Raw genomic sequence first — 24,287 nt, 5'->3', positions numbered from 1 at the left:
GGCCCCTTGAGATTTAATGAATGATTGAGATATCGATATCCAGGTCTACAGTGGGCGTACGGGTCCGAAGTTGAGGCCCATAATTCGTGCGCGGTGCATTGCGAATACTTGGTACTCGTACTCGGGCTTGTCAGGATGAAGCGGCAAGTCAATAATCGTTGAACGTGAAATCGTCGTGGTTTATGACGTCGTGCAGTAATTTGCTGGCAGATTGGCGGCGTCAGGCCAGAAGCTGTAGGCGGGACTCTCGAAAAAATCCCAAGTCGCACTAACTACACCCCAACCAAGCATGGCGGTGGAGAGACGGGCCTGTGCTAGAGACGCGAGAACGCGTCCATGGGAAATGATTGTTTACATCTCATCGTGTTCATGACGAGCTCGGCTTCAAAGTCAAAGTCGAGATTTGATAACGAATGGAGCTCCTCTAGTGGTTTAGGAGCAAGAGGGCATGAATGCAAGGTCTATTGTTTGCTATACAAGAGCACAAAAACCGAGAAACCCCCCTTCAACTGCCAGGATGCAGAAGGGAGGATTTTTGCCCGTTTCAAGCGATTCCATTGGTGGTGCTGAGGCGTTGAGAGGAGCAGAAAATGCCACACAAATAGAAGACAACGGGCCACTGGTTTTATCCAAAGTCAATTCGCATCACAAGAACCACAGCATCATTGGTCCGAATCGGGGAAAAGCACGGCATAAGGGCGGGTGAGCCAGGCGGGGATAGACAATCTCGCACTCAGGGGCAAGGCCCATGGATCTGGTTTTCATTGGGCCTCAGAACAAGCCGGGCAAGCCTCGTCAAGGCCTGGAGGCCAGCCATAAGGTTGTTCCCGAGCGTTCCCCCCATGTGGCTTACAGTTGGGGGCAACAACGGCGCCCACTAGTAGGGCAAGTAGGGGGCTTTTAGCCAGGGACCAAGGGTCCCTCTGGGTGCTCCGGGGTTGTTTGGCCCAATAGCCATTGCGATATTCTTACACCGGCACCAAAGCCGCCGTGAAGACAAGGTGCCTAGCAAAAACTTGATGAGCCAGTCAAACCTTGAGATTGAGTGTGATCCGAAGAAAGAACCCGAAGCCTTGCAAACATACTGAGTAAGTATGTACTCATTCGAGTAGATAACTCGTACTTGTAGAGACGAGGGTACATGCTCATACTCGCAGGTACCAGGTCAAGCTGGATTTCAGGAGACGGGACGCAACCGAAGGATTCGAGGGGGCTTACCCGGTACCTACGACTACAACTACAGAGTGTTTGCTACCTGCTCCTTCCCCCCAAGTCCCCTTGCCCCCCTTTCCCTTCCCCTCATTGCATACCTATTGGGTAGATGTCTTGCTTGCTGTTCTCTTGTCCCATGTGGCTAACCGCCCGGAGCTTCCCAGACTCCCGTTTGGCGGTGCATGTTCCCGAAATGGACCGCCCAAAAGTCTCTCTGGTCAGGTACAAAGTACTCGTTATGGCACGAGGGACAACGGGTGATGGCACTGCGTCTACTTGGAACCTTAGTCTCCCCTTGTCTCCCCAATCAAGCAACCATCACATCAATCTGCGACACGCTAGACAAGTCTTGCTGCTCTCCAAGCCAAGTACTCCGTAAACCAGCTCTTACGCTCTCTCTCCGTTTCCCCTTTCGAATCTGCCCATCTTCGTCATGGCCTCTTTTTGGTCCGGGGCCACCGCTGTTCTTTTTCCTCTGCCGCTTCCGCATCCGCTGGTTTGGTGTCCAGCCACAATTTCACCTGCGACATCCTTCTATCCCATGCTCACCAGGCAATCGTGAGATCGTCGCTTCTCGTCCTTGATTGCTCTGCCAACCGTGTAACCTGTCCGGGTGATCATCACTGGTTCTTCTCCTGTATTCCGTGACTCGAGCGCTGCTACCCTCGTACTACCCGCCTCCCTTGATATTCACTTCTGGAGGCTTGATATTAATGTCGACATTTTTTCTCTTTCTCTGCTTTCCTGTCTGAGTTTGGCATCTGTCGAGATCTAGGTATCTTCCCCCAAAACTCTGTTTCGACACGCATTGTTTGATTAGCTCTAGCCTTGTCCGCCTCGCCTGGTTAGTCTGCTTCAGGTTGCCCACTTTTTTTCCATCTTCCGTTTGCTTTAAAACGGCCGATGCAGTGGGACCCAACGCCGCAGGACTGGGAACCTACTATTAGGTTCAACGAGCATACCCCATAGCCTGGTCTCATATTCGTATGCAGATCCCTGAGGGGGGTTTGCTCTTTCGTTGTACTCGACTTTGGACGTCTTGTTCAGCCCTCTGAAATCTCCGTCAAATCTTGTTCACCGTGTCAACCCTGCTTCTTGTCTGTTGCACGCGTTGACCCTGCTTCGACCCTGGACCTAGACGTGCTCCACCACCGAAAGGCGCATCACACACGCACGCACGCACACTTGGAACCATCCTTTTCCCACGATTGGCCTTCTTTCAGCCTTCTGAGCGTTCAAACTACTGCGACTGCTGGCAAGGGGGGTTTTCGCTCTTTTTCAGAAGCTACGCTTGCTATTCTTCTCGGCTGGTCCAGCAATCCCTTCCTTGTCCGGAGTATCAATCATCGGATCACGACGCACAGTGCTACCCGTATCAGCCTCCTGGTTCGATATCGCTGTCCTGCAGGCCTCGTTGCGGGAAAAAGCTTCTCCTCTATCTGACTGCAGCCCAGCCTGCGCCTTTCGTTCCCCCCTCTACCCTGGTTCCTTAACCCGGTCGACCTAGACGTCAAAAAGTCTTGTCCATGCTGACTCCGACTTTTGAATTGCGACGCGCTCTTCGCCTTGACTTCTTCCTGCACTGATGGACTGTTGAACACGTTCATTTGCCTTCGACGTATCTCTGCCGCTCTTTTCAGATCCAAGAAGATCAGACACCACACTCGTTTCCAGCATCAGTACTGCACATTGTCTTGGACAGCTCCTGTGCCATAACCGTCTCAGATACACCTACCCTGGCCGACAACTCCTTCCTGCGACACCTGGAGAGGACATTGCTCCAAGAGGAGGTTACCAAAAGACACCCAAGATACCCTCAGAGTCGTTCGTTTTCCTGTCGTCTTCGCAGGCCACTCTTCCTGAGATCAAACTCCCACGCCCTCGACGGGTCTTACTGACTGGCGCTTGACGGGCTCAATCGCCAGCACCGGGATACTCCCACGTGTTCCCTCGATATTCCTTCATCTCACCTGGTGTCCTTACCTAGCATCTTTCTACATGGAACGATCATAGTCCGCCATTTTGGAAAATCATTCCTTTATATTCTGTATGAACTGAGCGGTACTCCTCGCCCAGGTTGTCCTTGACTAATCGATTGACTAGTCAACTCACCCGGTACACTCTTTACATCTGACCATTTCCTTGCCATTCGCCATGGCGGTCTTCAAGAAGAAGCCAAAAGCCAAGGATGATACCTACATCATTCCTCCAGCTGCATCGTCGGACCCAGCGCTGCCGACAAAATTGTCCCGCAGTTTGAAGCGCAAACCAAAGAATGTGGTGGAGCCGAAGCCCGAGATTGACCTTACGACTGTGCTTCCAGATAAAAATGACTTCCGGACCAGTCTACTCATGCCTGGGTTGTCGGCTCGCTTCAGTATGCTCCGGGAGCAGGACGACCCAAATACCAAAGTTGGCAAGGCGAGCGACGACAGTGTTTTGTTCCCCAAGAGAGCATCTCGGCTGAATCTGTTCTCTCACAATCCTCTTACGGATATTGCCGAGACCGAATCAATACAGACTGCGTTCAGGGCACCATTTGCAGATGAGGAACGTTCCTACTCACCCTCTGAAGGAGCTGGATATGCGAGTGACGATGCTGGGTCCGTGCTCGCGAGGTCGAGGCCGGCAGACGGCAATAATCTTTTTGGCGGTCGGCAGAAGATGTACCGGATCCCGACGGCCAATGGATCAGGCTCGTCCAAAGATTTGACAGAAGCCCATCTACCATTGACAGCTGGAAGACATGTTTATCAGAATGATGTTATTCTGTCCCCATATCAACAGATGCGCCTCAAGGCTCGGGAGGAGCAGGAGCGCGAGGAATCCCGCGAGAGATCCGCTAGTGCAGGAGCTGAAGAGTCTGACCGGACCAGTGTCATCAACACTCCTTCGACAGGTTTTAGCAAGAGTAGGGGCACAACATCATCCACCGCTTCAGGCCCTTCAAACCGGCGCACCTCTACCGCCGCTACCTCGGTCGTGTCGGACACACCACATCCTAGGCAAAGCAACACGAGCGCTGGCTCCAACCGCATGCACGGTTCTGAATATGACAGCGAAGAGAACCTGCTGAAGCGCAACTTTTCTGCCGATTCTCGGAAAGGATTTTCAGGATTGGACAACCAGGCTCAGCCTCCATTACCCACGTCCCCGTCGAATAGTCGTCAACTATTTCAATCAAGCAGTGTCAGCAACCTTGCGGACAAGTATGCTCAGAGCGCTTCTCCATTCTCGACAAGCGCCTTCCGCGATGCGAGTCCACCACCAGCCGTCCAGTCACAGGCACTGGCTTCGCTCGACTTTGGCCTCAAAAGCCCCCCTAACCATCCACGTAGGTATCAGACTGCGTCTCCAACGAACGACGAAGATGATGGGTCAATCTACAAACAAAGTCTTCAGCCGAACGATCGTGGCAAGGCCACTGCCATGGGATTGTTCAACCGTCCGCAGCAACAATTTGACGAGGCCAAATTCCAAGAGCGACAGTTGCAAATGCACGGAGGCAGAATATCACCACCCAACTCTGACGCTCCCGAATATGGCGGGATTACAGAGCGGCAGAACGTGCCTGGACGAGTCGTTCTCCCCACCATTCCAACTTCTCCAATGAAAAGTTTCCGCGGTCGAGAATCCGGCAGCACTTCGGTCACTAGTCGATCAAGAGCACAATCAACCGCTTCCTCTATCAATCCAGCACAGATCCAGGCCCAAGTGGAAGCACTGATCAGGCGCCAGAATGAGGAATACTCGACACTCAAACCACAGAAATCTACAGCGGCTGAGCCAAGCATTCCCCAGGGATTGTCACAACCTCCTAGGTCGCTCAGAGAGCAGCCTGCGGCATCGAGGGGAACCTTTTTCGACACTTTCGACGGCAGTGATGACGATGATGCTGACAGCCCTATGCTGGGCCGGTACGAGCCAGCACCGAGGCTTGCTCCGATGGATGTCCACCCTGCCCTAAGGGACGAGTCACAAGCTTTTGACTTTGGCGAACATATCTCGGCCATTATCCAGCCTGGTCGGCCGGATTCGAACATATCGGCGGATACTTCTTCACCCTCCATGACGCACGATACTCCGGATACATCGGATTCACTTCACCGTTCCTCCCACACGAAGGGCAGGGATTCCCCAACTTTTGGCCCAACTACGGGATTGGGCCTGAGTGGTTTGATCAGGACTCACTTAAGGCAAGACAGTGACAGATCATCCATATTACCACCATCGCCAGGACAGCATCCGTATGGATCCAACTTTTCACTCAACACCCTTCGTGATCGCGAGCCCTCAATTGTCTCGGTTCCAGCGGGCAATTATCGAAGCCCTGAACGTCTCAGGCGGCCATCTGCAGCGTCTACTCAACCGGGCAATTATGCCTCGTCTCTCCGCGACAGAGAGCCATCAATTGCCTCCACCGCTCGTACAACCAACCCTCCGGAGAGTACTCACAGTGATCCATGGGAATTTGATAATGCTCATCGTACTGTACGGAGTCCACTCGAGCCGGTGCAGAATGATGTTATTCCCGCCATGTCTCAGAAAGCACAACAGATACTGGGGCAGGCAATATCTCATAGGAACCAAGCTTCGAGCAAAACACAACAGATCCTAGGTGACGATGCCCCCGGGTCGGAGGAACATCAACACCCTGCAAACAGACCGTGGCGACCATACGATGCGGCCTCTCATCAGCGGGGAGAAAGCACGGAGACGCAGAAAGAATTTGGGAATGAGCTAGCTGAACGCGCAAGGAGAATTCAAGAAGGTCTGAAAGGCGTCGCAGAAGCCGAGAAACGGTCCCGAAGTCAGGATCGCCACAATCCCGCCGCGCAGGCCTTGCATGCTCTTCGACATAAGACCAGCAAAACGTCCCTTGGACCCAGAGTCAATGAACCTCAACCAAAAGCTATGAAGATGCTCGGGATTGGAGTTGGCCAAAAACCAGAGCCCATGGGACGATCACCAAACATGGGAGCAAGAGGTGACTTTGATTTCGAACAAGGATATGATGAGACTGAGCAGCGACCCACCCCGAGACAGAGACCAGCCGAGTTTGAGCCCCCGAGTGGCAGACGGACTCCTGGATTCTCGCGGCCTGGACCTGGGCCAGGGCAAGGGCCCTACCCTCCGAACTTGATGGAAGATCCCGAGCGACGATACCAACGCTCTGCGACACCCACCGGGAGAGTGAGACGTGACCGAGCCGAGTCCGAGGCTGCCGAGAGGTCGAGAAGTCGGACTGGTCGGTATCGAGACGATCAGCCCTATCCGCCAGGGGAATATGGCAGAACAGGTCCGCCTCACCTACCATTCAACCGAGAGCAGCAACAACGTCCTCATGGTCCATTTGATGGGCCACACGGATATCCTGGGCCCCATGCTCCCCGCATGCCGCTGCGAGGTCCTCCTCCGGTTGATCCACGGAACTATGAGAGATCTGCATCAGCCATGTCAAATCGACGACCAAGCGCCCCTCGCCCCGTGCCAGCTGGCTTTTTGGAAGGGCGTTCAGCTACGCCGACAATGGGTGGAACTCCCCAACTTGGGCCAGGACCGATGCCAGTGGGAGCCCCAAGACCATCTCCTCGACCCCCCTTCCCGCACTCGCCCATGAGTCCTTTTACATCTCCTCCCGGAATTTCGCCCGGCCTCCCGAATGGTCCAGCCTCTGGGGTGGCCTCTGCTCTGCCATCTCCGGCAGGGCCTTTACCGCAACCACCCACTTCAGGACGCTTCACCCCGGTTGAAGGGCGATCCACCCCAGTAGGAAGCCGCAAGAAATCCGTAACCAAGGGAATGATCTCGGAACCAACATTCATTTCCAGCACGTCTTCGGTGCCCTTGGTTGGTTTGCCCAATGGACCAAGGCCAAGTCAAATTGCAAGCCCACCCATTCCATCTATGAACCCACGGCGCCGTGGTAATACCATGACTGAGCGACCTGACGGATACCCCAGTCCGCGGATGCCTGCATCCCAGATGCCACCAATGCCAGATTCTCCAGGTCGTGGCGGGGCTTCGCCAATGTCTGCCGCGCAGCGTGCTTATCTCGATCAACAGCAGCAGGTGCACCAAAAGCCCCCTCCACGCGCACGGAATCGCCTTCGCAAGATCAGCAGCGAAGGCGGAAGCATGGCAGCTCGGGCCAGAAACCAGGCCATGATGTCTGAATTCGGCCACGAGAGGCTTCGGAGTCCCGCGATGCCAGTGTTTCCTAACCGCAGTGCTACGTCTCTAAGCATTCATCAAGATGGCGGCATGTTCTGATGTCGAACATGAGTCGCAGGTCCTCGTGATAACTTACTCTGCACCAATCTTTGTGTTTCTTCCAGTCATACATCTCTTTTACCGTCGAACACCAACATGTGTGTGCGAACCTGCTCTTCATACGCGCAATTCCAGTACTCGAAAAGCCACAACCCACCTGTATTCTTCACGATTGAACTATTTGATGGGATTTCGAAATGTAACTTGCGATGGCTGAAACGGGGATTTAGTTGTCTTTCTCTCTTCTGTGTTACCCGACGACTTGGAACGTTTTCTTTGTTCAACTACCTTCCGAATTTCACGGAATATGACTATGGGTCGGCTATCCTCTTGATTTGGGGTTTGTTCTGCAAGGAAAAGAATATTTCGATTTGTGGGAAGCGTGTGTGCTAGAACCATGTTGGTATCCTCTCGGCCATCGCTGAGGTTCCAGATGTACGGGGTGGTATTCCAAGCACCAGCAGGATACCTAGGATTTTTCTCTCTGTGTCTGCAGAAATGCGGCAAGGAATCTAAAAAGCCACGCGCACATACACACATATATATACATATATAGTTGGGGTGAGTCTCGCGACTCTGTGTGCGGCGGAGGAGTAGGTAAATAAGTATATATGGCGGGGGGCTTTCAAACAGGAAATGAGACATTTGTTGAAAGACATTCTGCTAGAAGTTCTTCTCGAGGCAGCCTTGACTTTTGCCGCAGCAGCGGTGTACTGGACACTTGTTGTACGCCTGCATGTGTGTGTATGCTACATTTCTGCACATCTCGGTCAGACACCCTGCGTCTTGAGAAAGATGGCGGCCCACAACACACACGGTCTTCTTGCGAATTCGGCCATTCATTCTATCCTCTTCCACTTTTGACCAGGGGAAGGAGGCGGGTGATGGCACATGAGATGATGAGATGATGAGATGATAAGATGGAAGATGGAAGAATGCAAAACGGAGGGTTTTTACTGGTCGATCACAGTGTGGCTTTGTGTGTACGGGCAAGAAACAGGTAGGAGAGTCCAAGGTAGGAGAGTCCAAGGTAGGAGAGTCCAAGGTAGGAGAGTCCAAGGTAGGAGAATACAAGGTAGGGAGATGCAAAAGGGAACGGAGAGGGAGAAGAGAGACATATACATACACGCGCGTAGAGAGACATCACATTTTCTATCTATCCATTTATCCCCATTTCCATCACATATGTTCATTGGCTTGGCTTGGATCGGTTTGGTTTGGATCGGTTTGGTTTGGATCGGTTTGGTTTGGATCGGTTTGGTTTGGATCGGTTTGGTTTGGATCGGTTTGGTTTGGATCGGTTTGGTTTGGATCGGTTTGGTTTGGATCGACTTGGATTGAATTTCGTAGGACATGTCAATCTTGTTCCCCATTACGCTTTACTTGTACATACATACATGCACACGACGATACGTGCGTGGGTCCGTGGTGTCATTTGTCATCCTTCCTTTCTGCTTCTCCTCCTCCTCCTCCCTCCTCCTCCGTCGTTCACATCCACACCGCTCATCCCTTCCGGCTCGGCTGTGCTGTGCTGGGCTGTGTCAATCGACCCAATCTAGTCACCCATAACACGCAGATGCAGTCCTAGATTTTGCCCGGCTAGAAAAGGGTGGGGGGAGACACGAGTATAGAAAGTCTGAGGAGGAGAGGGAAAAGAAAAGAAAAGGGAGGGCGAAAGGGGAAAGACGAAGAGAGAGATTCCCAACCCGCCCGCCCCAAAAAGTCCTTCGGAATCTTCTCAGATCATGTATCGGTAGCCCTTCTGCAGCCGTCTCGCGGCAGCCAGATCGATGCCCTCGATCTCGGCCGTTCTTCTCAGTTTCTGCAGATCACGCTCCGTCAAGGGGGTGTCCTCGTTCTCCATTCTCTCCAGACGCTTGTTCTGTCGGGTCAGCTTGATGCGCATGCTGATACCCATGATTGCAGCCACGGCTTGCAGGCCAATGTTGATGCCGAGCGCGAGACGGTAGTACGGCTTGTCCTGGTCACGGTACGTGAAGGGTGTCCAGATCGAGGCCGAGTTGCCGATCGAGTTGATGAAGGCGTACGCTGCGGCACGCTTAGCTGGCGGGCGAGGGATGGCCGAGGCAATCCATGCGTAACAGGTGCCGTTCATGGCAAAGATGAAGATCATCAGGAACAAGCTGAAGTAGCGTGGTCCAAACGAGTCGGTGGTCATGAAGATGATCCAGCCAACGATGGTGATGGGAATCGGATACATGAAGAACCAGAAGCGGTTGCCCATGCGGTCCGACACAACCGAATGCGCGAAGGAGTAGAAGACCATGAAGACATAGGGCGGCGCGCAGAGAAGCAGCGAGATGATATGATTATAGCCGAGAGTGGCGGTGAGCGTGGGAAAGAAGTTCTGGAACCCAGCAGCTCCAGTAATGGACATGTAGGCAATGGCGAGCATGTAGGTCTTGGAGTCTGTCATGGCGAGTTTGAAGCCTTTCCACTGCGACATTCCGCCTTCGTCGTCAACGTCGGCCTCGGCGGCTTCAATGGCGAGGCGGCGGTTGGCCACATTTTTCATCTCCGGGGCAAGGCGTTTCCAGGTACTCGGAAAGTCGGGGAGGACGAGCATAATGACCAAGCCGATGAAACATGTGATGGACCCTTCGATGATATAAAGCCATTGCCTAAGAGGGTGGTCAGTACAACGAATAGACAGCCACGAGAGAACGGCGCGCAAAGCTGAACTCACCATGCCGACAAGCCCATTTCACCCGCCAGCCCGCTGAGAATGCCAGCAGCGATAAGGTTACCGAATGCACCGCTGATGAGGGATCCGGAATAGAAGATTGACATTCGTAGGTTCAACTCCTTCTTGGTATACCACTTGGAGAGGTAGAAGAGCACACCTGCAGCAGATTAGCATTCGTTCTACTCGAGCATTGTGAGAGGAAGGCCTTGTACCAGGGAAGAAAGGGGCCTCGACCAGGCCAAGCATGAATCGACAGGCGATAATTCCGCCATAGCTCTTGACGAGGCAGGTCAATGCAGACACGAGACCCCAGGCAACTGTAAAGAAGCCCAGGTATAGAGAAGGACGACCAAAGTGGTTGAGCAGGAGGTTGGAAGGCACTTGAGCCAGGATGTAGCTGACGAAGAGAATGGAAAGACCTGGCACAAGAATGTTAGGGGAGTCTCCATAGTGTCGACAAAGAGTTCACTTTACCAGTTTGATACTGATCGCCGTGCAATCCCAAGTCCTCCTCCAGACCTTGCAACCGAGCGGCGGCATAGTTGTTCCTGAACTTCCGGTCAGCTCCACCTTGGTTCGACATCGATGTTCGTGTGGTGGACGTACCGATCAATGTAGTTCATCAAGTAGACCAGCACAATCAAGGGCATGATCAGGAGATCAATCTTGCGAACAAGTTTCTTCTCAATGGCACGCTCCTCGTCGGTGAGGGCACCGAAATGCATAGCCTCCTCATGAGCAAGGCCTGCCTTCTCCCCAAGGACATCGTGGTCAAGGATCACACCAGCACCTCCTGACTTGATATCACCCATGTTGGACGACGGTATCAATGCGACGAGTTAGAATACACCGGGGTGCTGGAAGAAGAAGGAGGAGAACAGAGGTGCGAGGGTGCAGGATCGTCATGCCTTTAAGGGACCGGCACTGACTTCATCATGGCACGCGGTCAACCTCCCCAGGCTCGTGGAAGCGAAGTCCCGTCGTGTTGCCACGCAGAGATGGGCAATCGTGGGGATGATCATGCCATGAGGGGCCTGCGTCTTGACCACTGGTGATCCTTGTACATACCTGTTAGGACTGGTGGCTCTCGGTGTTTGAAGTCAGGGCGGGTGTAGCCCAGGCCTGGGCTGACGTTGTGGACTTTTGTCAAGATATGACCACTGCTGGGCAACAGAGCTTGACAGGAGAAGGACCGGTGGCATGCCGATGGGAGCCAAGCGGTCTCTGATGGGCTCGTATTCATCTGATGCAACAGAAGCAGGGTCTCTGCATGGAACGATCTTCTTGGAAGGTCACTGTTGTGGTATGGTTGGGTGGCCATGGGCTTGATCTCCGCCTAAGGAAAAAAGCCACCCGCCTCCCCCAAAGCTCCAAAGCCCCAGGAAGCAAAGAGGGGGAAATAGCCGTGGGGCCATTCCATTTCGTACATGGCAGGAAAATCCCCCGGACCAAGCGTCCTTTCTGGTAATTGCTGAGCTTGGGTAACGCGGTCTGAGCACCGTAACCGATCCGTGTCCGTCCCCGGGTAGACTGTGGCCCTGGTGGCCTTGACTCTCTTCCCCCCCCCACAAAGCTGAGAAGACTCCATGGGGGAGAGATTTCCCCCCCCAAAACTATAATATCGCGGGAGACGTTTAGAACGGCCATATTGTAATTCCCGTGGCGGAGCGTCTTGCGACGGCGTCAAACCTTGTTGGAGCGACTCCCCTAAACGTGATTGTAGATATAGATACAGATACAGAATCCACAAGGACAATTACCGATATGAAGTCCCGGAGACTCGTCACCCTCATGCCGAGACGCGTCGCATTGCACCTGGGTGGCTAATGTTGGGCTGAGGTGAGTAATCTCCTCGATACAGCGGTTCGAACGACCTTTTGGCATAGCCATGGCATGTGAAGACCATGGTTATGCCTGAATGAAGAATCCTGCAGCTGATGGAAAGAGACAATTCCCAGTCGACAAACACCCTGATCCCGTGGACCGAGAGTTCTCCTTTGCTGCATGCCAAAGCCTATAGATGCTGTTGAGCAGCCCTGCTTCATTCGGATCCTGCGCAGAGAATACATTAGGCTAATTGTTAGTGCGAATCCTAGACAGCCAGTACCCTTGTCGTCCTGTGCTCCGTACGAGGTAATTCCCATCCAGCGCCTCGAAATATGGATGGCTGGGCGAGCCTCGGTCGGCAGTGTCTAGACCGGATATCAGCCCACCTCGGTGCATGCCAGAGCGACGGGAGCCGTGGGGGCGTGGTCTGCGAGTCAGTATATACCAGGGGGCTCGTGGTTATGTATAGAACATCCTTCAGCTCAACGAGGGGGTTGACTTTGGACAAGCAGACGCCGTTGCTTTGGCTCGCCTTGTCGCCTTTCCACTGCTCATTTACCTGAGCAATCTCTTGACTTGACTCTGGATGTTCAGTCAACGACCGAGCCAGAGAAAAGGGCGCAATCAGTCCACTATGATGATTACAGCGAGAGTCATCTTCGTCTCGTGAGTTGCAGCTCGGATACACAATTGCCGAGCGAGATTTGCCGCCTCCCGGCACTGAGTCGTCTTTATTGCGCCTAGAATGCCTGAAAGGAGAGCATCCGTGTGCCCAGTCGGCACCAGATGCCAGTTGGTATCGCCGAGATTTGGGGGTAAGAGGAGCTATACAGCGTGGTTTGAGTAGAGTTTTGGTGTTTTGAACTGGGCAAAATGTTGGATCGAAGGTAGACGTTGCCGCTCGAAGCTTGCTTTGCGGCTTTCTGCTCACACGTTGGGGCTGAGTAAGTCGTACTTGACACACATCTCGACACTTTCCGCGCTGGCCTGGAAAAATCTTCGTGCTTCGAGGCCCACCCAGATCTTCAGTAAGGAGAAGTCGCCCTCCTTGAAGCTCTTGAGCACGGCTCCAGGGTCGGAAGATCCGAGTTGTCGCAGGATGGGCAGGGCGCTCTGGAAAAGATCGAGGTCGGGATCCAGCGCCCTTCCAATACCCTCCAAAAGCAGAATTGAGATGACCACATTCACAAAATCGCCTTCCATCCTGACGTGATGGGCCCGCACCATTCCGAGGACTGAAGAAAGAACGTCACCAATTTTAATATTGCCCAGGGCAAAAGTTTGGCCCTTGACGGCCAGGACGAGATGCTGCATCTTGAGGGCAAACACTTCACCGTCAATAACGGCATCAGGCTGGCGGCAACGCTCAATCATCAGATGCCCAGCCTTGTAACCGTCGAATTCAGCCACGGCACGGAAAAGATCCAAGAAATTGGCTCTGTTCTTCGCGTTGAGTTCCGTCACGAGGCCTGTGTCGATGAAGATCAGTTGTGGTATGTACCCCTCCTTGTCAAGCTGGTCCAGAGCAGCCAGCCATTCCCTCTTTTTGCCGATATACGGCCGTAGCCGCGACAGAACTGCCTCGGACTCGTCGATCTCGGAAGCTGTCGCGGGCTGTGATGCGTCTTGTCGAGACATATAGGTGGGTAACTTGACATCCAGTCCCATGTCAGGATGGACTGGCTTGTAGAAATTGACCATGATGTTGCCGGGATGAAGATCGGCGTGAACAAAATTGTCTATCAGAAGCATGTGTAAGAAAGCATCGAGTCCTTCATTTGCAATATCCTTCTGGAACGCGCCACCTCCGGATTCTAGAAAAGCCGCAAGTGGAAGGCCCTGGGCAAACTCCTCGACGAGGACAGTCCGAGTGGTAAAATCAGTATATGGAAAGGGGAACCATGCCGTAGTTCGATGCTGGAAGTGTTTCCGAAGGATGGTCAGGTTGGCGGCCTCTATCCGGAGATCCAACTGCAGCCTCATCATCTCGCCGAAGTTGTGGACTTCGTTCGGAAGATCAAGCCACTCGAGAGTTGGGATAGCATTGATGATTGCGGCAAAGACACCCATGATCTTGAGATCTCGCCGAACATTGCGTTCAACTTTTGGATGCAGGACCTTGATAGCGACATAAGCTGAAGGGACCCTTTGTGGGCTTGACTTGACAAGGGCGTCTACATTCCTCCTGATTCGATCCCTCAATCTGTGTTTGTCTATGGCCTCGAGGTCGCTATCGTCTGGCTTTGCGAGGTCTGGCTTGAGCCTGGCCTTGTAGACTTGGGCAATGGCGCCGACACCGAGAGGCTTCTCGTCGAATTCCTCGAAGATTTCATTGAATGACCTCCCACCAAATGCCTCAGATATGGTCTTGATGGTATGACGGAGAGAATGAGCGGGCGCATTGGAATGCAGCTCGGACATCTGCCTGCACATCTCGGCGGGGAAGATGTCGCTCCTCGACGCAGCCCATTGACCAAGTTTGATGAAAGCAGGGCCTGCTCTTTCCATGGCGTTCACCAGAAACCCATACCACCATATTGTCCCGACTCTTTCGTTATCGTGATCTTTTCTCCTTGGACCCAAGAACGCAGCGGGGATGGCGACAATGACGGGGACAAAGATGACGAGCAGATGAAAGAAGCGTAGGCTCGTGGCAAGAGGCTCGTATATCCACTGGTCGAGGACATAGATGACGGTCTTGTAGAGTCGGCGGAGACCGTAGGCGTCGTCGGGAACCTTTTTACTGATCTCCTCCCTGGACACCTCCAGCATTTTGATCTCTCGCGTCTTGCCACCTTCATTTTCTTCCCCGAGTTGGATAAAGGCTGCCGGAGAAAGAGCGACTGTCGCGGCCAGCAGGGAGGGAGTGCGCCGCTGTCGAGGGTCCTTGAGGCTGTATTTTCTGGTCCATTTGCTGAAGGGCTGTTGACGGTGCAAGATGCGGACGCGGCTCGTGAATCGAAAGACCAGGAAATCCCTTTGGCCACAAAAGCGGCCAAAGAGGTAAAAGGAGCGCATCAAAGACGGAAAGCAGAGTGCCTCGCAATCACTGACCCATACAGAACTTGACGAAAGGAGAACACGAAGACAAAGATGTCAATCTGGGTGTACAGTGGAAAGCTGCCTCGAACAATTCTCGCCCAGTCGCAACAATGACGTCGCGTTTTCTTTACCCGCGTTTCCGCTGCGCCCGCCAACCAAAAAAGAAGCACAACTGCCTCTTAATTATCAACCTCGAGTCTTTTCTGTATGCTGCGTCGATGTCTTGTCCCCTGAACCTCTGAGGCGCAACAAAGGTATCCTCCCTATCAATGGTAACCGACACAATTACAGACACACCCAGACAATATCTCGCAGCCAGCTGTCTCGCCGTGCTCTTAAGCCTCTTTCACATGCACCGCAGGGGATAAAGCAGAAACCGACACTCCTCACACAACCCACTGGTGCTCGTATTTGATGTCTACTCGAGCCACTACAATACCAGGACGGTCCAATTCTCATGACTCGAGCTCTCTGCCAAGTGTAACTCGCACGAAGTAGGGTATTATAGGCCACGCACTCAGTCGCAGTCCGAGGACCGATCCCGGCCAGTCAGCCTTAAGTTAGCGAGCGAGCTGAGCACGCACCGCCCACCCTCCCAGCCTTGTGGGCTCCTAATTTGGGATCAGGCCCAACCCGGGTCAGAACCCAAGAAACACGGACGTGTCTCTGTTTTCCGCCCTCTGCGGCTCCTTTCATATGTATTATCTTTTCCTCTCATATTCTCCTCTTGTTCAGGGATCCATCTTCAATCTCAAGAAATCTGTGGTTTCCTCTATTACAAAAAAGCCTATTCAGACATAACCCCCTTTTCTTGGCTCGGAAGAGGAGAGACGAGGATGTGCTCCAGCTTAAGTGACTTCCTTTCCTTGCTCCTCCTCTCCTCCTCTCTCCTCCTCCCTTCTCTCGTCCGTGCCCAGTCAAGCACCCAATTCGGCCAGTGCGCCGACAACTGCGTCAGCACCTACCCGACCGTCAACCACTGCAACGGCACCGAGACGGGGTCCGCCCTCGACGAATGCAAATGTGAAAGCTACTCCCCCTCGGACGACCCGTTGATCGGCTGCGTCCTGGGCTGCCCTGGGGACCAGCAGCTCGCGTTTGCCGAGAGCCTGCCGAAACTCTGCGCGCAGACCTTGTTCCTGGGCCTCGACTTGTCCGACCAGCCCAAGCCCTCGGCGGTAAACACAGCGGCCAGCGCCACGATCGACACAGCAAACGCCACGGCTACAGCCACGACCAGCAGTAATGGAGCGATCAGATTTGGAACGGGCACCGACTTGCTGTCCTTTTTCTCGATCTTGACTTTGAGCGTCGGAGTTTTGTTGTCATGATGAACCATTCGAGCTGGTTCTTGGCTTTGGATCGATATACCGTCTTTGTTCCGGTCCGAAGGGAGTTCTTCGAGTATACGAGTGGGCGGGCGTTTCTGTTCCATTCATTCATCATCGATCAGGAGGGCTATGGATAGACGGTCTATCTGAAAGGACCAGCGGTTTATTTTGTGGTATCACAGGACACACGGTATCGCCCTCCTAGGATTTAGAACGCAGCAATAGAAGTCGTGTATATACCTTGTACCGAGGGTATATGTTCCAGCATAGAATCCACGGATCGTGTTTTGTTCTTTTACTGTAGGTGGTATATAGAGAGATGTTGTATCTATCGACTCTCTATATCTTCTACCCGCAACCTATACGGTCTCCCTCTTTTTCCCAGTCATTCAGTTATTGACCATTACCTCCATACCTCCCACCCCTTTAGCCCATACATTATCACGACTCCTTGGCCCCACGGCCACGCCCACTCAACGCATCCGCGCCCGCGACAGCCACGCCGTCGATCCACACGAGATTATCCTCGAGCACGGAGTTGCCGTCGCGGATGTACCGGAACCGGGCGCGCCAGACCCAGTAGATGCCGGGAAAAAGGATGGTGGCGCCGACGATCAGGCAAGACCAGTTCATGTAGTCGATGGTCGGGATCGTGACGGGCACGTACAGCGGGCACAGGTACATGACGATGATGAGCAGCGACCAGCACACCGACACGATGTTGATCGGGTACCCCCATCGGCCGAGGTCGAAGTGTGGGCGTGGAGGGAGGATTTTGCGCCCGCGCACGAGGACCTGTGACAATTGACAGGTCAGACAAGAGAGTTAGAGAGGTAGAAAAAGACGAAGATCCGTCGGTCTGGCTGGTGAGAGTATGGACTGGCAGTAAGGGTGGACAGGTCTTGTAGAGACATAAAAACAGTGCGTTGAGTGCGGCAGACGAGAAGGACGACTAAAAAGAAACCAGGGAGAGGGATCACACGCACCACGATAACAGGCGTCACATAGCCAATCTGCAAAGTGACGCCTCCGCCAGAAATGATCGACTGAAAAGCCAGATCGCTACCCAGCACAATAAGACCTATATCCAACTCTCTCGTCAGCAATCGATCACTTCCTCCACCAAGACATCAAACTCAGTACCACCGACGTGCCGCAGGAATTGACACGGAGATGGTAAAAACAAGACCAACGTACCAATCACCAGATCCACGACCAAGATGGCAATCATGGCCCTCAGAGGAATGTGGAACCTCTGGCTCACATGGGCAAAGTAGTCGGAGTAAGGGAACGCCTTGTCGCGAGCCATGCTCCAGGCGAGGCGGGAGCCCGCGTTGTTGGTGCCGACGATGATGAAGAAGTTGAGGCCCATCATGACCAGCGCGCAGAAGACACCGCCGCCGTACACGCTGTTGCAGATGTCCATCCACCAGTTCATGTAGGGCTGGGATGCTAGATGGAGAACTAAGTGTTAGAGCAGGACGACGTGGGAGCGACGACAGTACGTAGAGAACAGGCATACCGAGCATGTACTCTTCCCAGTTGCCAGCCGTCCAAAGCATCAAGAGCGCGGCGAGCCAGCTGGTGATGCTGCAGAAAATCATTGACCAGACCATCACGCGCTGAGCCAGTGTTAGCATTGCGGTAACAGAGATATCCTTCAGGAAAGATAGAGCCCACCGGAGCATCCCTCGAAGCATTTCTCATCTCTTCAACCTGTGTGTCGTCCATATCAGCATACCACTCCTCACCACCACCACAAAACGGGGCACATACAAGGTGCATCATCCCATCGGTGCCGTATAAGCCGTACATGGGTGAGTAGAAGGACATGATAAAGACCCAACCAGCACTGGTATAGCCCGAGTTGTTGATGAACTTTGTAAAGATGAACTTGGCGTCGTGCTTGGGTGCCATGACGCCAAAGACAATGGCCCACGCGACACCGCCAGCGATGGTCCAGATGGCGCCAACCATGTTCATTCCCGGAAGCCATCTGTGTGTAATTGATATCAGCAAAAGGGACCATTCCGTCCAGGGGTGTCGACGTGGGAAGAGCAGAGCAATAGAAATTCAGCAAGAAAGATATACGTACGACTGCTTCAAGTTCATGACGATGGGACCGATAAGAAATCCCGTATAGATGATCCATGTCATCCAGGGCTACCCGGGTGTCTGTCAGTGTCCAGTCTCGCTCGGGAATCGTTGTATTGCATGGCACCAACCTTCCATGCAAAATCCGGATGTGTGACCTCGACAAACGACGCAATGATTTGAGCACTGTTGATCGCACAGCTCGATCCCGTGCTGATTTCGCCCACAATGACTGCCCAGCCCACGAGGTACGACAAGATGGGACGAAGCTTGCCGGTTGCCACGGCTTGGACGTAATATTGCTGACCCCCTGCTGTCGGCCAGATGGTGCAGTATTCAGCCAAGGACATCATAAGGAGAGTCTGCCTACGGCGACGAAAAGCCTGAAGATCAATTGTCAAAAACGCAATGTCGTAACAGTCCCGGAGAAAGACTCGATGCTACTTACGTGCCCCAGATCAGAGCAAACGGGCCTCCAACGTCGAAGATGGTCGAGTAAAGGACCACCAGACACGACCAGCTGCACGATATCATGATCTGGTATGCGCATACTATGATCGGTTGTGAGCAAAGTACATACGCACTGCCGTCCGGAAGACACTCACGCGTCCAGAAATTGTAAACCCGTCGCAACTCGGGCTTCTTGCCCATGGACATGAGCAGGGCATCATCGCTGTTGATAGATTTGGCCTCCTCCAGCGTGGTTGTCGCGTCCAGATCCTCCGCCACGTACTCGATCGTCTCGTCCTTCATGTTGAGCGGGTGAGTGAGGAGGTGAGAGGGGCGAAGACCAACCAATCTCTGAGCACAGGCAAAGACAGAGACGAGTGCTGCGAACGGGACTCACCGTGGCGAAGGAAAAGACCAGATAGAAACCATCTGAAATCCGAGAGGAGTTGATATCAAGTTAAACAAGCCTTCTCTTGCGGAGGAAGTGCAAGCCACCAAACACAGGGTGGTTTTCTCTCCCCCTCTTCGCTAGCTTAGTCGATGAACAATAGCAGTTACCCTTGCGACAGCCATGTGGCTCGAGGATTCGTTATCCCGATCCTGGCATCCATTGGGCATGTAGCACGCTTATCATGCACACTATCGTAGACCGAGGGGAACATATCAGGCGCTGTGCATGCTGGATTGGCGAGATAGCCCACGGCTGAGGAAAGAGGCGAAACACACGTCTCTCAGTGTGTGTATAGCTGATGATAGACACTCGGTAAAAGGAGTGTGTCCCACACTATGACCTGCCTTCCTTATCGCAGGACTAGATCTGGCATGGACCTTCTTTTCTGGTGAAACTTTGATTGTGGTTCTCCATAATCTGTAAAGAATATGGGACGAGCCGCATTGGTCAGTCTGGGGTTCGATAGCCTGAGATTTGGTTCTGAGCCAAACGAGGCCCAAATATTGCTGACAGTCTCTCTCGTCTTGAAGGACCCTCAAGTCCAATCTGCACGAGAGTCGAGTTGACCATTAAACCTTGACTGACAACGCAGAGCCTGGAGATCCCCTCGTCGGTACGGTGACCCATCCTTCGTACGGAAGGGAACAGCGACCACTGTGCGGTCGTTGGCTGGCGTTTGCTGCGTGAGGTACCGGAGTGGTAGGTACATAAAGGACATAACCGAGTAAGACCAGGCTTGAGTTGTGGGCAAGGGTCGGCCCCGGTTTATACGTCCCTTGCCCGATGAGGCTGGTCGATGGAGAAGTCCCTCCCCTACCGAAGTTTCTCTGAAGCTGTGTGTGATTTGATCGAATGGAAGGGTGGTCGAATTGGATAAGAACAACAGTAGATCTCCTCAGCCCAAGAGAACTCAAACCAATGTCCTCAAGATAGGCGTTAAAATCCTCCCAGAGGTCTCCATCTACCAGCCTGTTGAGGTATTACATTCCCTGACAACCTATCTTGTGTCCCTCTGCTTACCCAGCGGAAATTCCCCAGCCCGGGACTCGGGAAGCGGAAGGAGAGTTGGACTCCCGTTCTCAAGTCACCTGCTATTTTGGGGCATCTCTGTATGAATAGTCCCATCTTTGCAGAGACGACGTGGAGCGTGGAGTCTGGCCGGGAAGTCCACGGCCTCAGAGGCTAGCCTTGTCGCTGTTCCAACCTGGGCAGGAGACAGGAGAAGTCGAACCTTTTCCCAACGTCGTGACATGCGACTATACTCGGTATATGTATAAATATCCTAGAGGGCGCCGCAAGTTGAGGGCGAAGTAAACCCCTTGTGTTTGGTTGATGCTATCTATTCTGCGCCCTGTTGCTGGAAAGACGTTGCGAAGTCTGTCCACAGTCACTGCTGTATCGAAGCCTGGTTATTGCTGTCCATTCATCAGCTCTACCGCTCTTACAAGGGCTCTCCATACAGGGACCATGGCGCCCATCGCTGTTGAGGATGTGGCTCAGACGCCTGTGGTGTCCAAGAAGCCCACTGAAGTATCGAATGCGCAGCTGGCTAAACCGACACTTGCACGCTGTGATGCCAACGATCCGGCCACGACGACAGATCTCCTCGTGTCAATCATTGAACGTGATGGCGGTGTTATTGTGGAGAACCTCATCTCAAAGGAACTGGCTACACGAATCAAGACCGAGCTGAAGCCCTACTTCGACACAGACAAGGTCGATCCTTCGGGTTTCTTCCCCCATACGACACAGAGAGCTACCGGCCTCCTGGCGCGGTCCGATGGCTGCGTTGAATTGGCAACGAATCCCACATATATCGACGTGGCCAACAGGATGATCTCGTCGACGTATACATACTGGAACGGACAGCAGAAAGAGACGGTATATGCCAAACCTATTATATCCTCAACTGTCGGGTTCCGAGTAAACCCTGGTGGAAGGCAGCAAGCCCTGCACCGCGATGACGGGTGAGCCGCGTCTGCTCTCGAATCACTCAAACCATAGCTGACTCTTGAGGCAGTGATTATCACACTCGCAACTGTGACATGCCCATGATGCTGGGTTGCGTGACGGCGTTGACGAAGACCACGGCGGAGAACGGGGCAACCATCGCCATCCCTGGTTCACATCTCTGGGGTCCTGATCGCTGTCCTTATGACCACGAGGCAATTCCCGCCGAATTGGAACCCGGGGATGCTTTCATCTTCGTCGGTAATCTTTACCATGCCGGAGGCGCCAATATCACCAAGTAAGTCCATAGTACTTCTGCAGCTCGTCACAAATTCCGTGGCTAACGGGCGGAATAGGGATCAGTCTCGCGAGACCGTGGGTATCTTCTTATGCAAGCCCTATTACCGCCCGGCGGAGAATCAGTTCCTGATGGTGCCTCCTGAGAAGGCGAAGCGGTTATCTCCTCAGGCACAAAGACTGTTGGGATATGGAATCAGCCGTCCTGCTCTAGGCTTCATGGAGTACCAAGACCCAATGCGGGTTCTCTTTGGTGTCGAAGACGAAGAGACGGTCGATATGTGATCGACAGACACTTGATTCTTGCAGGATTGGCAGGCACTCCACTCAACAGCATGTTTGATGACCTTTCTCTCCTCATCAAAGTTCCGCGTCGAGGCTTATATGACCAGGAAATTCAAACCCTGGCTTGCTTCCTGTCGGGCGAATTGCATCCAGTCAACCACGACGTGGGGATCGCTCTTCCAAAAGCGCCGGAGAAACTTGAGCGCTGGGTAGCAGTTGGAGAAGCCAGTCGACTGCATCACCTCAAGGAGCTTTGCATCGGCAAACGCTTGTGTGTTCTTGTTCAGCCTGCTTTGTGTTCCGACGACAAATAACGGCCATACCAGGTCGTGCTGGTACGCCTCCTTGTTCTGGATTTCGGCGATTTTCGTCATGACTCCGCTGATGCAGGTTTCTATGACGGGAGCAAAGTCCTGGGGATCCAGGAGAGCCTGGACGCTATATGCAAGCCCAGCGTAGTGAAAAATATCAACCAGTACTACAAAGTCACTATACAACCCCAGTGTGCCAAATTCAAGACTCTTGCTGAACTCCAGAGTTCGATTTCGTGCGTAATCGAACCTGTCTTGCAGGATGCGCATATTTGCCAGGTCTGGCGGAACCTGGCTGGGCGACGCATTGTGATGACGCCGTCTTTCAGCGCACGTTACTTCTTGGACCAGCTGCAGCCAATCCGTAAAGACGTGCGCGTCCGCTTCGGTCAAAACCGTGCCGGGGATCTGGCCGTCAGCGTCGAACGTGGTGGATGAGCCAAAGACGTCGTAGACAAAGGCTTCTTTGACCAGGAAGCGACATGTCTCATCGAGATCCGTGGCTGCAAGGTTGGTGTCCGTCCAGCGCTGAGTGATTGTCCTGGCAGCTTTCCAATGGACACTCCATGTTTCCGAGTCGCTTCGGATCATCTCTAGGTTGCAGAGAACCAGGATGGTGGCCAATATGCCGCTGGCTCGAGCGTGACGATCCACACTCGCTTCTTCTGCAAGCTCTGTGCGCAGGTCTTCGGCAAGGAGCCGCAAGCTTTGGTCGCGGTATTTGCTCGACCCAAAGTCGTAGTCCCCCGGCCAAGGTGATTGTGATCTGGTACTATAATGCCTAGAGGACAGTGCTAGGAGGGCCAGAAGCAGCGAAGGCGAACGCATGGCAAGAGGAATCATCACCGTCCGCCACGGATTCTCCGGTCCATCGACCCAGGGCATGACCGTAGCCACCACATGGTCGTAGTAGAGGACCAGCTGTCTAACCGGCCTACCTTGGAGATACGGAGGCAGCGCATACGATGACGGATCGAGATTTAGCGCAAAGGGATTGTGGAGAGTGGTCTCGTCGAGGCTGGGTAGGAATGCATCGCGGAGAGTGGATGGCACAGTGATTGGCTCGTTCCCTGCGAGCAAGAAAGAGTCGAGGCCATCATCTCGTGAATCGAAGAACTCGCCAGGGGCAGCTCTTTTGGGACTATCCTTGGTGTAGGACGCAGGCGGTGGCGGCTGATGAGGAGGAGCTGGTTCCAGGACAGGCAGCGTTTTGCCCGTCAGTTTGCCTCGACTTGCCACTCCCTGCCCGAACTGAATCCTCAGGCCGTACCCAGGACAGGTCAGGTCCTTGAGGGCGCATTTCTTACACGTGGGCAATGATCGGTCGCATCGGATCCGTCGCCTATTACAGGTTCGACAATCTGTAAAGGGACATGGTCCATGAGTTAGTCTCACGTATCGTATCGCACCACCAGACCAAGTACTTTGTACACATGGACTTGGAACCTCGGCATTCTAATACTGTTGTCGACTGACCTTTGAGTGCTCGGGGCTCGTTCGGATCGAGCGTCGATATTCGTAGACTCATCTTGAAGGTGCCATCAAACAAAGGGCTGAGAACGAGACCCGCCAGAACAAGAATACACACGTACACAGTAGACTGCGCGCGAGAGAACACTGAGCCTTTGGGATGGAACGAGGCAGTCAAAACCCCGCGAAGGACAAACGCGGGTTTTGCGATGCCCTTGGCGACTCTCGGAAACGACCGCAGTTTGTCTGAGCCAGTCGCGCGCGGCGCAGCTTGGGTTTTTCTCTTGTTTTTCTTGCTTTCTTCTTTTTTTGGATTGGAGGGCTGGTGCTGCATGTGGTCCATTTGGGATTTTTTCCTTCTGTTCGACGTGGGCCTGAGGGCCTGAGGCACCTCTGCTGTTCAGGAGAAAGTGAGGCGTCAATAGCGACGTCAAGTCCGTGAGCGCGGATGGCTGGCAGGGCTGAAAGGGCTGAGGCGCAGTGACTTTCCCCTTGTTCCGTGGGTTGGAGGATTGATAAGGGGATACTTACTCCTGTTGAGGCAGCTGGATGGAGAAGCTGCTGGCAGCTCAATTGCCTGGACGGGC

The 24,287-nt window shown here is 53.5% G+C and overlaps 7 protein-coding genes across 7 annotated transcripts; 3 read left to right on the top strand and 4 right to left on the bottom strand.

The window, feature by feature from the left end:
- Nucleotides 1-3,366: 3,366 nt before the first annotated feature.
- On the top strand, nucleotides 3,367-7,485 carry AYO21_04529 (hypothetical protein; the record flags this gene model as incomplete). The annotated part of the gene is made up of 1 exon (XM_022654501.1): nucleotides 3,367-7,485. One exon carries the CDS (start codon nucleotides 3,367-3,369, stop codon nucleotides 7,483-7,485), a length of 4,119 nt encoding a protein of 1,372 aa, XP_022513101.1.
- Nucleotides 7,486-9,223: 1,738 nt separating this feature from the next.
- AYO21_04528 (hypothetical protein) lies at nucleotides 9,224-11,004 on the bottom strand (the record flags this gene model as incomplete). The annotated part of the gene is made up of 5 exons (XM_022654500.1): nucleotides 9,224-10,127; nucleotides 10,193-10,349; nucleotides 10,405-10,611; nucleotides 10,667-10,740; nucleotides 10,799-11,004. The coding sequence occupies 5 exons, from the start codon at nucleotides 11,002-11,004 to the stop codon at nucleotides 9,224-9,226; spliced, it is 1,548 nt and encodes a 515-aa protein (XP_022513100.1).
- A 1,942-nt stretch (nucleotides 11,005-12,946) lies between these two features.
- On the bottom strand, nucleotides 12,947-15,037 carry AYO21_04527 (hypothetical protein; the record flags this gene model as incomplete). Its single annotated transcript, XM_022654499.1, has 1 exon — nucleotides 12,947-15,037. One exon carries the CDS (start codon nucleotides 15,035-15,037, stop codon nucleotides 12,947-12,949), a length of 2,091 nt encoding a protein of 696 aa, XP_022513099.1.
- An 860-nt stretch (nucleotides 15,038-15,897) lies between these two features.
- On the top strand, nucleotides 15,898-16,392 carry AYO21_04526 (hypothetical protein; the record flags this gene model as incomplete). The annotated part of the gene is made up of 1 exon (XM_022654498.1): nucleotides 15,898-16,392. The coding sequence occupies one exon, from the start codon at nucleotides 15,898-15,900 to the stop codon at nucleotides 16,390-16,392; it is 495 nt and encodes a 164-aa protein (XP_022513098.1).
- A 441-nt stretch (nucleotides 16,393-16,833) lies between these two features.
- AYO21_04525 (hypothetical protein) lies at nucleotides 16,834-19,239 on the bottom strand (the record flags this gene model as incomplete). Its single annotated transcript, XM_022654497.1, has 10 exons — nucleotides 16,834-17,187; nucleotides 17,379-17,473; nucleotides 17,590-17,856; nucleotides 17,915-18,014; nucleotides 18,073-18,108; nucleotides 18,169-18,388; nucleotides 18,488-18,555; nucleotides 18,618-18,852; nucleotides 18,935-19,037; nucleotides 19,092-19,239. The coding sequence occupies 10 exons, from the start codon at nucleotides 19,237-19,239 to the stop codon at nucleotides 16,834-16,836; spliced, it is 1,626 nt and encodes a 541-aa protein (XP_022513097.1).
- Nucleotides 19,240-20,854: 1,615 nt separating this feature from the next.
- Nucleotides 20,855-21,919, top strand: AYO21_04524 (hypothetical protein; the record flags this gene model as incomplete). The annotated part of the gene is made up of 3 exons (XM_022654496.1): nucleotides 20,855-21,354; nucleotides 21,408-21,635; nucleotides 21,694-21,919. The coding sequence occupies 3 exons, from the start codon at nucleotides 20,855-20,857 to the stop codon at nucleotides 21,917-21,919; spliced, it is 954 nt and encodes a 317-aa protein (XP_022513096.1).
- Nucleotides 21,920-22,014: 95 nt separating this feature from the next.
- Nucleotides 22,015-23,758, bottom strand: AYO21_04523 (hypothetical protein; the record flags this gene model as incomplete). Its single annotated transcript, XM_022654495.1, has 2 exons — nucleotides 22,015-23,591; nucleotides 23,707-23,758. 2 exons carry the CDS (start codon nucleotides 23,756-23,758, stop codon nucleotides 22,015-22,017), a joined length of 1,629 nt encoding a protein of 542 aa, XP_022513095.1.
- Nucleotides 23,759-24,287: the final 529 nt, after the last annotated feature.

Source organism: Fonsecaea monophora (assembly GCF_001642475.1).
Source record: "Fonsecaea monophora strain CBS 269.37 chromosome Unknown Scaff26, whole genome shotgun sequence".
In the NCBI taxonomy this organism is placed as follows: domain Eukaryota; kingdom Fungi; phylum Ascomycota; class Eurotiomycetes; order Chaetothyriales; family Herpotrichiellaceae; genus Fonsecaea; species Fonsecaea monophora.
This window is presented reverse-complemented; position numbering and strand designations above follow the sequence as displayed.